Raw genomic sequence first — 16,729 nt, 5'->3', positions numbered from 1 at the left:
TAGATGAGACTGTCTGATGTTTAACTACCATTTTAGAAGTCTGAGGATGTGAAAGAATCCAGTATTTGACTTAATATATGGACTTTTATAGGCTTGAACAGCAGAAAGTACCAGTAATTCAAAAGAAAAACTCAAATAATAGAAAAAAATGAGAAAGATTAAACCATTTTTCTATAAGATTTTTTTTCTTTATCCCTTTCATGATCCCCCCCCCCCAAGTGGAGCCACTCATGCAGTGGCTTTTTCATGTCAAGGGCATAGAAACAGATCCACATCACACCACAACCTCCCACTGCGAGGATTTTTTATCCATGCAAGAACTGCTTCAGGGAACATTTTTGCAGTTAGTTTTAACTTCAGAACAGTCTACATTAAAAGACATGGCGATATTAACAGGAGTTATTGTGAATGTCATGTCATGTTAATACCTTTCCTCAGTGTCGACCACTACATGAAGCATGAAACTGTTTGGTTGCATCCCAACCAAACATGCACCCAAAGAAGAAATCAATCCCATGATATTTTCTACTGAGGATCCTTCAGTCCTCACAGGTCATTGAAGGGTTATTGAAGTGATATTTTAATCAGGGTCATCAGGACACATTCTTACACACATGCACACACTCTCCTGGTAGCTAAATCTATTTGACATTTACCCCCTGCTGAATTTTTTCGAGTGGTCTATGGTGTGTGTGTGTGTGTGTATGTATGAGTGTGTGTCCGTGTCCGTGCGTGTGGCCATGTGACAGGCCGTCCAGAGTTGTCCAGCCTCCTTTTTTGACTCCCTTGCATGGATCGTATTACTGGCTGCTCTCCCCGCACCGCTGAGCCCACCGCCTCTGCACCAATCACAGCCTGCCTTTACCTACGCGCACATGCATGCACGGACGCACAGAAACAGACCCTGACATACACACATACACACACACACACACACACACACACTCGGCGATCCATCGCTCCGGTTTTCTGCTGCCTTCACATGCGTCCCGACCGACTCCGCGTAGCGCTGGCTGCGCCAAGATGAGCGATGGTCGTCCCGGTACCATCTGAACGTCTCACCGCCTGACTGACCCAGAGCCGGGGACAGAGAGAGAGAGCGAGTGAGAGAGAGAGAGAGAGCGAGAGAGAGAGAGAAAGCGAGAGCGAGAGAGAGAGAGAGAGAGAGAGAGAGAGAGACCGTCTTTCCTCTCTCACAACCCATCTTCCCTTCGCTTGGAAGAGACCGCAGCGCAAGCCGTTTCTTTCGGCACCTTTCCTTTTTTTCATCCCCCCCTCTCCTCCTCCTCCTCCTCCTCCTCCTTTTTCTCGCTGCATCCCTCCGTTACTGTCGGTCTCTCGGTTTACAGGGGAAACCGAAGAGCCCCGTCGTGATTCTGTGGAAATACATTTTTGCATTTCTTTTCCCTGCTGGGTGTTGGTAGCGCGCAGTTGGTGCGCGCCTCTGCAAATTCCGGTGAATGGTGGATTTGGCAAACATGGAGACCGTGGAGAAGGAATGCGGGGCCCTCGGGGGTCTATTCCAGGCGATTGTCAACGACATGAAGGTAAATAAAAGCCTTTTCTGCGTTTCACTGGAACCGTTATCATGCTTTAACACATGTGCTCCCTCCCTGAGAATAACACAGCCTAATCATAATGCAGCCGGTGTCTTGGTCCTAAATAAACCATTTGAAGTGTGTAGACACTCTTCTACTCATATGCTGATGCTGACTTTGGTTCTTTTTTTAAATTAACATGGCATAATGGCACCGTTGCTGCGGCGCCCAGGTGGGTTGTTGGTGCGAAACCCGCCCCCTCCTCCTCCATCGCCAGAATATTGGCTGCGCATGTAAACGTCAATGCATCTATTATCGGACATGCTTGACGTGATGCTTAATTCCATTTCCCCAGCAAACACAGGACCACCGCACTCAAAGCAACCTTATCAGCTATTTTACACACGTTTATTAATGCGTCTGGCGTTTTTTTTAAACAATATGCGCATAATTCTGAATGTTTCAATTTGAACAACCCATAATAAGAGAGAGCCCCGTGACAGTAGCCAGTGCCTACATGAACCAGGAACCCCGTTCACCTCAATGGGTTTATGGAGCCAATGGGTTTACTAGACAGGCCTCTAAAAATCTTATTTATGTCCAACAATGGACCTATAGGTCAGTTAGGCTATAGCTTTGAGACATTCCGTTACACACACGTGTGAACCATGGGTGGATAATTGTGTGAGATGCTTCATCATCATCATCGCCATCAGCGTCGTCGTCGTTTTTACCTAAGCCAAAGTCTGACGCTGTAAGAAAGCAGACAGAGACATGACTCTTGCATGTTCAGCCTTGCTGTGTCGTTCTCGCCTTTTCAATGGATACTGTGCGTCTCCATGAGAGTGCAGCGTCATTGATTTTCTGTCAGGCTGATCTGGCAGGAAAACATGAAGGCGTGAGAAGCCGTGCAGCCGTCAGACACCCAGCCTCAATACCTCCATGCCTTTCTGTCGGTCTGTCTGTTTGCTACAGCCACTCTGCCTGCCTGTGTCCTGTCTGTCTGCCTGAATGACCCGTCTGTCTGTCACACTTCTTCAGCCAGTGATTCTGCAGCTTGAAGGCTCCAGCATGGCACTAGAATCGGCTGCTGCCAGGCTTCAGTACCCACCCATGCCAAATGCACTGTATGCACTGGTTGGATGAAATGGCTCATGATACAGTCTCTGTCAATATGTCTGCCTGTCAGACGCCCATGCAGCTCTGCAGGCCTCTGCCTGCCTGTCATTCCTTATCATCACTCTCCCTTTGTCTCTTCCCATCTAAATATTTTTTGTGTGTGCATCCCTGCATCATTTATGATACCATAACATGGTCAGCAGTGTCTGTAAATTATGAAATGTCCTGTTTGGAGATGATACAGATGTTTGTTCAGAGATAAAATGTAGATGGATATTGTTGGACTATACAGCTCCCTTTTTCAAAATGAGTTTTATTGGTTTCACATGCATCTCTCTTCCAAAATCTTCACATTTTATTGTCATCGGGATGACCCCAAATGGTAGAGGTCACGGCCAGTGCTGCACTCTAATTGTGCCAAAGGCGAGATTATTGGATTTTTATTGTTACAGTGAGACATGTGGGTGTAGGAGAAAGGGATACATCAGTATCAGTGTCAATACTAATCCAACACATGATACACAGATCAAATAATTTTTCCAATAAAACTTGATACTTGGATACCAGATATGGATTCATTTCAAAGGAACTGTTAAGATTGACTGGAGCAGTGTTGACAAAGTCTTAAAATTAAGAGTAAAGTCAAAAAAGTAGTTATGTTAACATTCACTGTTTCTTACTGAAATGCAGTGTGTGAACCCTTCATGCCTAACAAGCATGTCGAGTGCATTCCCTATCTCATAAAACCTGTGCTAAGCTGATTTTTAAAATGTTTGCTAGCTGACAGTCTTCTTCGTTCCTCTTTTTCCTGGCAATTTGCTATGCTTATTGGTGCATAACAGCCTCCAACTGTGAATCATTGGAAGAGTGTGAAACCGGCAGCAGGGATGTGTATAGCATTGCCTGCGTGTCTAAGCGCATGAATGTGCATCCTCGTGTGTGTGTACAAGGTACAAACAAAAGGGGACCCACTCATCAAAACATTGCTCTATAGCACTACTAGTGGTCAAAAGCTCCACAGTGTGCCTTTAAGGTCAAGTATCATACATCCAGTCATCAGAAATGGGAATTTCAGGTATTGCAGTGTCAACTGTACCTCAGGATCTAAATGATGGTTATTTATGAACAGAGAAATGTGCAAAGAGCAACATAATTTGAGTGTGAAGTATTGTATTGTGGGGTGTACAATGGACACATTTTGAGTCAGTACATTACTCATTTAGTGTTTTGAGCTAGTGGGATATAATTCAGTTTACAAAATGTAGTTATTTTTCTGGAAAGATTTAGGATTTCTGTCATTAAATAGTTGTTATTCTTAAACTACTAAAATGATCTCATATTAATACTAAAATGCTCAGCTTGTTTTTATTAGTTAAACTTCAAACTTCTGTTGCATGGGTGTTGCTGTCACTGTCTGCAGTGCCTGCACTGTAGGTGTGGCAGTGACCAAAACGTTGTGCATTGCTGGTCCTGTGATGGAAATGAGCAGTTTCATTCATCTATACTTTGTTAAACATGGAGGGGATTCTTCTGAGGGCTGTATAATGAGATGCACTCACCATGCAGATCATAAATCAAGGCAATTTCAAGGGTTCTGTGCTAATGGGAAATCATTATTCTGCCAAATACAACCATTTTGAGATGATAACAGACTTGTGAAAATGTTCATCCCTTTGAAAACCATTCGGTTTGGTTGCATAGCAACATCAGCACCTATGACACAGCATCTGTAGTGCTCTTTAACAGAGTACAGGATGTAGTTAAAAAGTGCGAGGTACACAGAAGAAGTATTGCAGGATTGGCAGATATCACAGTCAAAGCAAGTGGTTTTTTCTGCTTTTTAAAAACATGTAGATGTTGCAGCACTTTTTCCTGTTGGGAAAGTGAAATCTCAACTGCTTCTTGTGAAATGACCCCATAACCCACAGTACTGAGTACAGTAATTGTCTATTCTTAGTGTTTTTTAAGATTTGCATGGAGACACTGCTGAAATGCCCCCTTGGCTACGGAGCCGTACAGTTTAAAGAAAGCTGTGGTTGCAGCTGACTCTTTGACTTTGCCAGAAATAGCTGTTAGCATCTTCTTGGCCAGACCTTCTAACATTAATTATGTTCCTTTTAATACACTTCCTGGGCATGAATGTCAAGAACAATATCACCGAAACATCAAGACAGAGGTCACACTGATGCTCAAACACAAACACACACATACAACATACTCTTCTATCGTTCTCTGCGCTGCTCCTTTTCTTATGCCATCCCTGTTTTCATCTATTATTCAGTTGGTTTCTAATGGCCGTCCTGTTTATGTTATCCAGCTCACTCAGAGATATATGGGTCACTACAACCTGGGCCAAAAAAACACTACTGTCCTTGTCTAAAATGGATGAATTCCTGAATCCCTGAGGAGGCACTGAATGAACGTCAATGAGCGGATGAGAATCTGAGTCATCAGCTCTAAAACTCACTTTGACTAAACAGGAAACAATGTGGCTTTAATCAATGTTTATAGCTCACCAAAGAAGAAGCCATTTGTCAGATGAAACGAATGGATTAATAGTTTTTCGTCACTGGTTCTCGGAAACAGACTGGTTTTGACAGCTTTGGTTATTAAGTGGATGTGAGACTTGTGCAATCACACATTCGCTGCAGAGGAGACATGTTTAAAATACCAATGAATGTTTTGATCTGCACAGTCCACATAACACACATTCAAACGCAGAAATTAAAGTGAAACTATGATCATTTTGAAACCAAAAACACACATTCATTTACATAAAACGCACCCTTACTCAATAATATTTGTGGTGGCTAATTTTAGCTAATGTTAGTAAGCTGTGGAAAGATTATTCTGTAACAGGAGTTTTTCTGACTTCATGACTCTTGTTTTACTGTCACTCTGATGTATTTTTGCATTTAACATCAGCACTTGTGGCCACAGTGGTAATGATAAAGTTACATAGACTCACTGTAAGGGCCTCATGTGTGATATTGTGGGAATGTGTGATATTTAAGTATTTCTTTTTGATGTCAATTTAATACAAACCTGTAGCAACACTGGCATTTTGTTACAAAGAACTATAGGAGAAAAGTTTAGGTGTAAAAGTAACCGATCATAAAGCACTTGGCCTGAAGTGAATTGTTTCACAAAAAGAGATGGAAGACTTGCACTTTAAGTGGGTCACAGTAAGACTGGTCAACTCAACTAATGACTGGGAAGTCAGTAACATCTCTGTCCTATCTCCTGGTGTCTTTATTCTTCTACCTAATTGCAATATCAATGTTTTCATCAGTTGCTTTTCAAATCTCCATTTTGTGGCTAAAGTGTAAAGTGAAATAACAGATAGTATTGTAAAGCTCTCAAACATTTGCTGTCTCAAACCTGCTTATAGAAGGGATCTTTATTGAGAGACTTACTTATATACAGTATTTTATTATCAAGACTATTGCCTCATCCTTACAGCATCTAGCAGTGAACCGTCTTATTCAGCAATGTTATATATATTTTAGCTGGAGTCATAAACCCTTCGTTTGTGAACACCTGCTGTAGCCAATATGCCATCCTGCCATCCCAAGTTAATCATGTGCTTTTGTCTCTGCTGGTGGTGCTTTTAGGTGTCATGCATGCTCACATGAGTTCTCAATAAGAGCCAAGCTAAATGTAAGCCATCGTCAGCAGATTGGATCTACACTGTTGAAAAAGCACTTTTTCTTCCTCTTTCCCCAACATCGTCCTCCTTTTCCTCCTCCTCCTCCCCAGGTCCTCCCTTCCTCTTTCCTTTCTCGGTAGATCCTCCACCCAAGGCAACCAATCATGCCTTGTGTGTCTGCTGTGTGTGTGTTTGATACTTGCAAGTTACTTTTGGTTTCTTTTGTGGTGCATAGACCTCATAGTAGTAGATTTTATGTGATAATAGTTCACAGTGGGAATAGTAATTACGATTTTGTGGCATTTTAAATGTACTGTACACATGAAACCTTCCCATATGTTCATAAATTGTGTGTATGTGTGTGCGTGTGTGTGTGTGTGTGTGCGATCTAGTTGTCTGCCATGTATATCCCTGGAGGCTATGTCTCGTAACTTTCTAGTGAATTACACCCCCGCCCCCCTCCCCAGAGGGGTAATATGATGAGACGCAGAGGTCATGTTCACGGTCAGCTGAATATATGGACCAGTGGTTACTGGGTAATATTTTGTTGATAGCAGCAGTAGGAAGGAATAAAATAAAATGTGATTTCCTTCCCCCCCTTAAAGGCTGTTAAAGGCTTTTAAGTCTGTGTTCCTCTAGTTGTCATCTTGTTCCTTTAACTGCATATTTAATGCATCCACAAATTAGCATTTGTTTATATGTATAATAGTACTGATGCACTTCTATGGCACAGGGTCCTGAGCAATTCCCTGTATGCCTTCAGTAAGTGTCATCCTATTCAATAATAATAATAATAACAATAACAATAACAATAACAATAACAATAATAATAATAATAATAATAATAACAATAATAATAATCTTTATTGTTGACTAATGTGGGAATTTACCTTTGGCTTTACAGGTTGGTTAAAACACATCACAGTCAATCAAAGTACATACAGTAATAAAGAACACAACATGCACAGTACAGACAACAATAATGGACATGGTTCCAGTGTGAATAGTGTTCACAAATTTAGCAACATTATTGCATTTAGGTACATTACACACAGTACAGCTCACTGGTCTCGCAGTGGTGGCGCAGCCCCCGTCAGGAGCATAAACAGAAGAAGGGGAAGCAGGCGCCTTATTATGTGTGTGTATATATAAATATATATATATATATATATATACACCTTGCTAGTACACCTTGCTAGTACAGAGTTGGATCCCCTTTTGCATTCAGAACTACCTTAATTCTTCATGGCATAGATTCAATAAGGTGCTTGAAACATTCCTCAGAGATTTTGGACCATATTGACATGATAGCATCACACAGTTGTTGCAGATTTGTTGGCTGCACATCCATGATATGAATCTCCTGTTTCACCACATCCCAAAGGTGCTCTATTGGATTGAGATCTGGTGACTGGTGACATTTGAGTACAGTGAACTCATTGTCATGTTCAAGAAACCAGTTTGAGTTGATTTTACTTTTGTTAATAAAAAGGACACTGTCTTCGCAGCACTTAGTAAGCTCACCAATATGGTGGAAATATGAAGACTGATTAACTGTGTCCCCTGTCTGCATAAGACCGACTAGCACCATGTCATCAGCATACTTATACAATTGGCGGGCTGAATTCATAATTTGCATTTCATTAGGGTATGGGGAAAACAAAGCAGGTGACAGCACACAGCCTTGAGGTGCTCCTGTATTCAGGATAACTGTATCAGAGGTAATACCACTGCATCTCACTCTCTGTGGTCCATCTGTGAGGAACTGTTTAATCTGCTTTACAACGTGTCTGTTGGTGTTAATGTGACAAAGCCTTTTAATCAGAGTATATTTCTGCATACAATTAAAAGCTGAACTATAATCTATAAATAAAAGTAGTATAGCTCTTGTACTTCTGCAGATGTTTACTAACAGTGTTTATCAGTGTCAGTATTGCGTGTCCAGTACCTCAGACATTCTTGTATACAAACTGAAGTGGGTCAAACCATTCATTGAGAGATGCTGAAAGATGACTGACTATGACCCTCTCCATACATTTACACAGGATGCTGGTCAGCGCAACTTGTCAAAAATCATTGAGCTCTGTTGCTCTGGGCTTCTTAGGGACAGGAATGATATTGGAGAGTTTCCATGCTTTGGGAACAGAATGTTCATTCAGTAAAAGCTGGAACAATTTCGTAAAAACTGCTGTGAGCTGAAATGCACATGATTTAGTCACCCTACCCTTTAATCCATCAAGTCCAGGTGCTTTACTCGGTTTGATTCTAGCAAGGCTGGCTGCTACTTCTGCCTCTCCACGTACAATTATCGAGTGATCAGTTGTGTTAGTGAATATCTCAAAGTTATCATGATCATTAAAATTAAAGCAGGGGTGGTTATCAAATCTAGAATAAAAATGATTCAGTTCATTAGCAAAATATACACCTTTATTGTATTATATTATTTATCTTGTTTTTCCCCTCCCTACCTATCATAATATTGAATCCATTCCAGGCTTCCCTGGCATTACTGGAGCAGAGGATAGCTATTATGTTTACTGTTGTTAATTTATACAGTACATAGAGAAAATAGTTTTATGTTTTCATTACATCTTAACTGTTGTTTTTTTATAGTCACTGTTAGAAGTTGCATCATTTTAAAATGACCTAATCCACTGGAGTAAGAAAACACTCTCAATAGTTGAAATGCATCCTTGTCAGATTTTGCCAAGGAGCATTAGTGATGAATTTGTTTTAAACGAGCACTCCAACAATTTTAGTATTGCACTTCCATAACATTGAGGGACACATTAAAAAAAGAATGATCAAAATTAAAGCAGCAATGGTCAAGATATCCCTTTAGTATGAGTCAAGGTCCAAAAACACAATTCCCTACAATTCCCATAATGCAACTCAGTAGCATCTTTTGTTAGACCTCGACTGTTGCTTAAATGCCCGCTTCTTTTAAATTTCATGTCTGACTAGGAACAGTTTTTTTAATAGTAAAGAAATGATTAGTTGATTAATCTGTAATGTGACGATATGTTACTTTCCTCTATTTCATATACTGTAAATGCAGTTGGGCTGTTTGGACTCAAAATAAGGAATTTTGGAGATCTTTTTTAAGCTCTGGGAACTTGTGATGGGTGTTTTATATTTAATAGACAAAATTATTAATCATTTAATCAAAATTATAATCAACTGATGAACCAGTAATGAAAATAATCATCACTAGCTGCAGTCATGTTGAGTCTACACTGTCTGAATCCAGCAGAATTAGTTTTATGTTTTTAATGTTTTTCACCAGCTGACTCACAGCAAAAACTGCCACAAAACTTTATTTTATTTTGCTTTGCAGGAGACTTTTATTCATTCATACAGAGATGTCACCTAGAAGTAAAGTCCTGAGCTCAGATATAGTGGGAAGCAGGAAGAGACTGCAGCTTGTTAGTCAGCCACATCTGCTCTGCTTGTATCTCTGGCCATGAGAGTAGGAAAAAAGTGTCGCACACTCTGGCTCCATACACATTTCTCTTTTTATAAAGATGACGTTTTGGCCCTCAGGCCTTCTTCAAGATCAACAATCATGCATCTCTGGACATGACCATGCTTCACACCGCACTGTGTGCACCATATGACACAAATAATACACAACCTCACAGTTCGTGTCCCTGCAGTTCCATCATGTCCGTGAATGTTTCATCCTGGTCTTGTAGCAGCAGGTAACTAAAGGTATTCTAACATGCTCTCAGCTATATTTTCCAATTTTAGTTGTAGTCCAAAAAGCACTGTCATGGTTGTCCTGTGGCATTACTTATTCTAAATGTTGACTTCACAATGACAATCATATCGCAAATTCAATCCCAATAAGGAGGTTTTAACCATTATCCACCATTAAAATAAACAAGACAAATAATAGTATCATTACAGGTGACAAAAAAAAAATCTTATCTCCAGGTCCACTTAATGCTAAATCTTCAGTGGATGGAGTTTGCTCAGTTGTCATGGAGATATATATTTTATATCTAGTTACGTATGTGCCTAGACCTCAAGCTTCAAGGACAGTGATTACAGCTTTGAGCTCTCTCAACTTGGCACACCTGTATTGGAGGAGTTCTTCTGCTTATGGTTCTTCTTAGATATTCAATGGCTGTGTGCACTATAGAACAGCTGTTTTTCAAGGACCCCTCTGTATGTGTATGTGGTCTTCCTTGTTGGTGAAAGCCTCCAGATTAAGATGCTGCCAGCCTGCACCAACATACCTAGTGATGGTATAATCCAGGTGATGAGTAACACCTTTTTCTGTCAGAATTTTGTCAGATCAGAGGGAATCAATTGACTTGTAGAGTCCTAGAGTGCTGTTTGACAAACTCCAGGTGAGTTGTCTTATGCCTTTTACTAGTGACTTTTCCACTGGATAATGCCTTTTTGGAGTTTTAATTTTGTATTTTACCCCAAACAGGACCTAAACTTTATCAGTATTTGGGAAGTAAACAGAGGAAATTTAGTGGAAACAGTGGTATGAAGTTCAATTGCCCCCTCATTGAAGTAGAAAACTAGAAAAACAACATCATCAACAGAACAGGAGAACTGGAAGTAAACTGGTCAGTATCCCCTCAGACACTGCCCATTGTTGTTGATCCCTTTAAAAGACCATGACAATTATGTCCTATGACGCCGGGCCATTCTGCAGAACTGAAGATGCTCTGTGGAAGCGTATCATTAGTCCAATCTGTGGTGTGTTTGTGTCTGTGTGGTCCAGGGGACTTCCCACCACAGCGCTGTTGTTTAAAACAGAGTCCGGGATGCGTGTCAATAGAAAGAGGGTGGAAAAAGACAGAGACAGCTCTCTCATCCTCATGGCTCGTGTATGTCCATGCAGCGCTGATTCCTTCAGACCAGTTTGGAAATAGAAAAATCAAGGACATGCAAATTCAGCTGCTATTTATGTTGAATTCACTCCCTACATCAAAATTTTCTTGCAACAAGTGAACATTGATGAGACATTACTTTGTTACCAGTGTTTCAGAATAGATGTTTTATCGCAGCAGACTTTTTGACTTGTCATAGTAGAAAAAGCACAGATGTTACTGATAACATTAACAATGGCTCTGTTCTATTCAAGTGTCCCACTAAGCCAGTGAGCCAAGCATGTACAAATACCAGGACCCTGAAACTAAAGCAGTTAAATGTAATTCATCCATCATTAATTGTATTATTTACACCTGTGCATTTCCTACTGTGGTCTGTCAAAATGTCTGTGTTTTGCAATGAGGCAGTAAGACAGATCACTCCATTAATATGCAGTACACAACAGCTGGTTCATGAAATTTACTAAAACAGCTTAACTGAATACATATTTTATGAATTGATGCTAGCTTAAATGACTTGTTAAGATTCACATTTTCTCAGTGTGTATCTATCTTTGTGGCAGTGGATGTATCTGTGGAGTACCATGCTGCTTTTTTTTAGTAGTTTGTAACGTTACTGCAGCAGAGCGGGTTTGTATAAGACTGGGTGGTGTGTTTGTGTTAATATGATAGCTTCCAGTCAGTCAAGTGCCCAAATGACAAAGTGACCTCTATTCAGAGACTCTGCACAGGTTTACCCCTGAGCAAAAACACTTATCGCAGCAATGTCCTCTGAAATTATTTGATTTCAGTCATTTCAGACATTTTGCTGCTGTAAGTGTTTTGGGTGAACTGTATTTGCTGGGGAAATTCTATGCAAGTACATATGGTGAAAATTGGCTTGTAAAGCTGTTCCTTGGAACACAACCAGTTTGTAGAGAAGCAGATTTTTTAAGTCACAGAGGAAACAGTGAGTTAAGGGCAGTTCCAGTGTGTCTTGCAACTTAAGGGAAATGACCTCACATGCATGGTTTTGATTTTAAATGATACAGAGGATTTTGACCTTGAAACTTTTTCATTAAACACACCACCGTGCAAAACCATTCAGTTCACTTCATAAGTAAAAGGTGCCATCGTGCCAGCAAAATCATAGGACGCGTAAAGGAGCATCTCCCTCGTTAGAGCTTGTTAAAATCTCTGTGGTCGTTAGGGCCTCGGGGCTCGTTAAGGCCGGTAGAGATGAATGGGGAGGACTGGTCGTGGGAGGCGTGGAGGCTGCTGGGAGCCAGCCAAGACAGCCTCTCTCACTGATCCCTTTGTCAGGCCTGTCAAAGCCTTCTCATCACACTCAGCTGTTCACTGTAAAACACACTGATCATTATGAACAGGCCAGAGACAGAGACAGAGAATAACAATGAATGTTGCAAATCAATATTCTCTTGTTCATTTCGAAAAGAAGCTCCTGAAAATCTCTTCATGCTTCATATATCACATCTTCATTTTAGAAAGACATTTTTTGTATTTCATTTTGTAGCACATGTGCTCATGTATGTATGTGTTTTGCCATGATTGCGGTATTGCACTATATAGATTGATAAAGAGCTGATTTATCAGTATATGAAAATCAATGCTTATCTCCTCGCTCATGATAGAAGCTGCAGAAGTGAGTAGGATGGTAGAGAATGCTACAGCTGTAGAGGAATGAAGAGGAGCAAAAATTACAATACAGCATCTGCACTCAACCATAAAGAAACTCCACCCTTCATCTCCATCAGCACTGACAGCCTCTGCATCTCACAACATATTGTAGTGCTTTGTTGCCCCGCCTTGTTTCCTGTCATCTTTTTAAATGCCTTCACATTACAATGTCTTTTCCTGCATTGCAGGGTGGTCAAGCACAATAAAAAAAAATCACATTTTGACAGCGTTGAAACAGTACGTTCTTATTAAGATATCTTTGGAAACTGTTCAGAACAGACAACAGAAAGATATTTACATCTCAGTTATGATCAGTCAGTCAGGCCGCTATATTGGCCGGCATTGGTGTATCTCTGATATATCGGTATGGGTTTATATGTTGGCCAATAAGTATAAAGGAATGTATGTACAGACATGCCAAAGATATGTTTCAGGTCTTTTAGAAACATTGTAGTCACTACAGCTGAAAGACACCAAAATGCTCCATAGAGTGAGCTGATGAGAGGTCAACAGCAACACCACTAAAGCCATAAATTGCTGCAACCACTATCAGATTATACTCAGATTATACTGTAGTTCCTCATTTTTTACAAAACAAGTTTTAATGTCAACCAAATCTGCACACAATCTTGAGTTTTTAGGACACATTTAGCCTCATCTGTTTGGGTTTCATCAGACTTAGCCATCTTAGTCAAGCTCCTACTCCTCCTCCTCCTCTCCCCCTACATATCTCTCTAAGTGCTGAGGGTCACAGGAACAGTTGCCGTCACTTACACTAAGTGGTCTTACGGACACACCTACAATGTGCATCAACAGCTCTTTTACACGATTAGAGCAGTGGCGATAATAATAACTTCCAGCTCAGCAATGGTGAGGAGAGAAACAGCTAAGTGTCTCTTCATACCTTTAAGAGCCCGGATGATTGATGGCTGCTTGTGAACATACCATGCAATGAAGCATCAATCTTGTGTTGAAATCTCTCTCTCCATTTCTATGAAATGCTACTTTGGCTTGAAAGCTACAGTATGTACAGTAGAGCTGAAAGGAGAAATCCTCTCAAATCAGTTCACTTTTATGCTTTGCAGTTTACTCAGCCTGCTTGTGATTATAGTTGTATAATATGTTCTGTGGCTCTGGAGGTGCTTTGTAAAGTCTAAAATAATCTTGACAATTTGATAATAAAATTTGAGATTTACCAGGCAAGGCAGATCTAATGAAAAACTCAAGAGAAGTAAGCTTGAGTCATACTTCACGCTACAAGTGAGGATATCTTGGCCTCTGCTTCTTTGGCTGTGACCATTCTTTTTTAACCTTGCTAGCGTCATGGCTCATGGGATGGTAGTGTTGGTTGGGTGGTACCCCACTTTTATCCTGACTGAAATATCCTCATAACTATTGGATGGATTGTCATGAACTTTTGTACAGACATCCACGGTCCCCAGAGAATGAATCCTGCAGACTTTGGTGATCCCCTGACCTTTCTTCTAACACCACCATGAGGTTGACATTTTTGTTTTTTAGTGAAATATCTCAACAATTATTAGATGGATTGCCATGAAATCTGGTACACATATCTGTGTTGCCCAGAGGGTGAATCCTAATGACTTTTGTAATCTTCTGATTTTATTTAAGCACCACCATGAGGTTGACATTTGTGTTTTTTTGTGAAATTTCTTGACAACTTTGGAATAGATTGCCATGAAATGTGCTCCAGACATTCATGGTTCCAATACAACATTTCTAAACTGCAGCCACATCTCATTTTGGATGGGTCAGCTTCCAGTGACTGTTTCCCTTCTGTAGATTTTTTCAATACAAAGTATCAGAACAAGTCAGTACCAATGGCTGTATGTCATTATGTAATGTTGACTGAGTCAAAGTTATATTATGTTACATTTTCATTTCAGTGGGAAGAAAATCATCCTGTCATTTAGACACACTGGTTTTAAATCAGACAATCACAAACAGTTACAGATTTTTACAAAACAATCTATCTTGTTGTAGCTGCATCCAAAACTTATACTGTTAACCTCCTTCCATTCTTATTGCTTATCTTTCATTCCTGCTGTGATACAGTAGCAACTGATTATGTGTATACATTCATGACCGCTTCCGTCTGGCATATTACATGAGATTCATGAATATTGTTTTACCCAAAGCACAGTGCAGACACCCCATTGTGCAGATGTTTCACTGATAGGGTGTCTATGATCTCTGGCCTTGCAGCGCAGAGACACAACAACACACAGATGGTTTCCTCTTTCCTCTCATCACTATGTTTAGATTGGAATTAGCTGCTGCACTTCATCAATTATGCAGCGAGGCAGCCTCTGTCTCCTCATCTGCATGCTGATCCCTTTCCCTTTGAAACAAAGTGCCAGCCGATGAGCTGGGAGAGGCGTTTTACTCAGCATGGTGGAGGAAATCATGACTCCACTTATTTTGCTACTGCATAATTCTTTCTTTTAAAATACCATACCATATCTACTCAAAGAAAAGATGATAGTCAATTAACAATAATGGTTGGGGGCGTGGTTGACACTTTTCACATAGAGCAGGTCTAGACCATACTCTTTAATTTACAGAGACCCAACAATTCCCTCATGAGCAAGCACTTGGTGACAGTGGTAAGGAAAAAGTCCCCTTTAACGGGAAGAAACCTCAAGCAGAAGGTGGGCGGCCATCTGCTTTGACAACTTGGGTTAAACAGAGGGAATTAGAAATAAAGGCCTCTCTTAATATAAGCCTGCTTCCAATAAAGGCCTTCTGCAGTTGAGGTAAATAAAGGCCAAGGCCACGATTTGAGTAAATACGGTACTTATTTTACTAAAAGCTGCTATCAAATGAATTCAAGTTACAGTTTATCCCTGGTTAGTTAATTTATCTATCCAATAATCCAAAACCCGTTGTTTGTCATCGCCTTTCAGAATGACCCATAGTAAAGTTTTCTGATCTGACAGTTCTATCAGCAGGATACATCATTTGTTAGTGCATTCCAAAAGGTGTATGACTGAAATTTTCATGGTCCCCAGAGGTTGAAGCTAGCTGACTTCGGCAATCCCCTGACCGTTCCTCTGGTGCCACCAAAAGCGAGATACTTTTTGGCCTTTATTGAAATATCTCAATAACTATTGGATGGTTTGCCATGGAATTTGGCACAAATATAAAGCTGCCAGCATAGATAGCTACATGATTCCTAATATAGCAGGGTCAAAAAAGTGACAGGAATAATGTCTTTGATTGTAAAATTAAGTTTGAAAATTGTCCTGCATTGCCTGGTATGAAGTATTGATTATTTACATGAGACCACAATCAGATACAATGTTATCATAATGTAGCTCAATTTATTTATCTATGAACACATGCCAGTATTCAGTCCCTTTCAGTATTTAGAAGAAGCACAGTAAGCTCTACCTGTGTAAGAAGGCCTGAATCACTGTAATGGTGTAATGGAGTAAACAAAAGACTGCACCATTCTTTCTGGAAGAAGTGGAGACAGATAATATGTAGCATTTTTCTCTGTGGGTTATACATCCCCAACCCTGATAAAAATGAGTTTGATCCTCTATTTGAAAACTCCCAGCCAGTCGATTATGCATATAAAACGCTGTGAAATTAGCCTCTTTTGTTTGGTTCTTGCATTTCTCTTTTAACGTGTGAATTGGCTCGATTATACAACAAAAAATCGGGCTAATCCTTACATCCCTCTCTGCCTGCCTCCACCCGCTCTCTCTCTCCCCCTGTCTCTCTTGCTGGATTTCCTCTGTTTTTCTGTCTTGCTGTGGGGGAAACAAAGGGAACAAAAGAACGAGAGGAGACAGTAAGCTTCTCATCCACTGTAGTGAGTGGAGTGGAGCTCTCAATAGAGTGCTGGGCAGACTGGGTGGACTGGTGGT

General features: G+C 40.4%; 1 protein-coding gene across 7 annotated transcripts in view; it reads left to right on the top strand.

Moving 5' to 3' along the window:
• Nucleotides 1-838: 838 nt before the first annotated feature.
• LOC122989847 (protein MTSS 2-like) overlaps nucleotides 839-16,729 on the top strand; it is a 78,421-nt gene continuing 62,530 nt past the window's right edge. For 2 of the 7 annotated variants that reach the window (XM_044363117.1, XM_044362893.1), the window contains exon 1: nucleotides 839-1,547. In XM_044363117.1, the coding sequence (XP_044219052.1) occupies nucleotides 1,461-1,547 (87 nt within the window). In that variant the 5' untranslated portion in view covers nucleotides 839-1,460. The remainder of the gene's footprint in view (nucleotides 1,548-16,729) is intronic. The other 5 variants (XM_044362974.1, XM_044363039.1, XM_044363199.1 and 2 more) reach the window with 3 other exon arrangements.

The sequence above is a fragment of the Thunnus albacares genome, chromosome 1, assembly GCF_914725855.1.
Source record: "Thunnus albacares chromosome 1, fThuAlb1.1, whole genome shotgun sequence".
Taxonomy (NCBI): domain Eukaryota; kingdom Metazoa; phylum Chordata; class Actinopteri; order Scombriformes; family Scombridae; genus Thunnus; species Thunnus albacares.
This window is presented reverse-complemented; position numbering and strand designations above follow the sequence as displayed.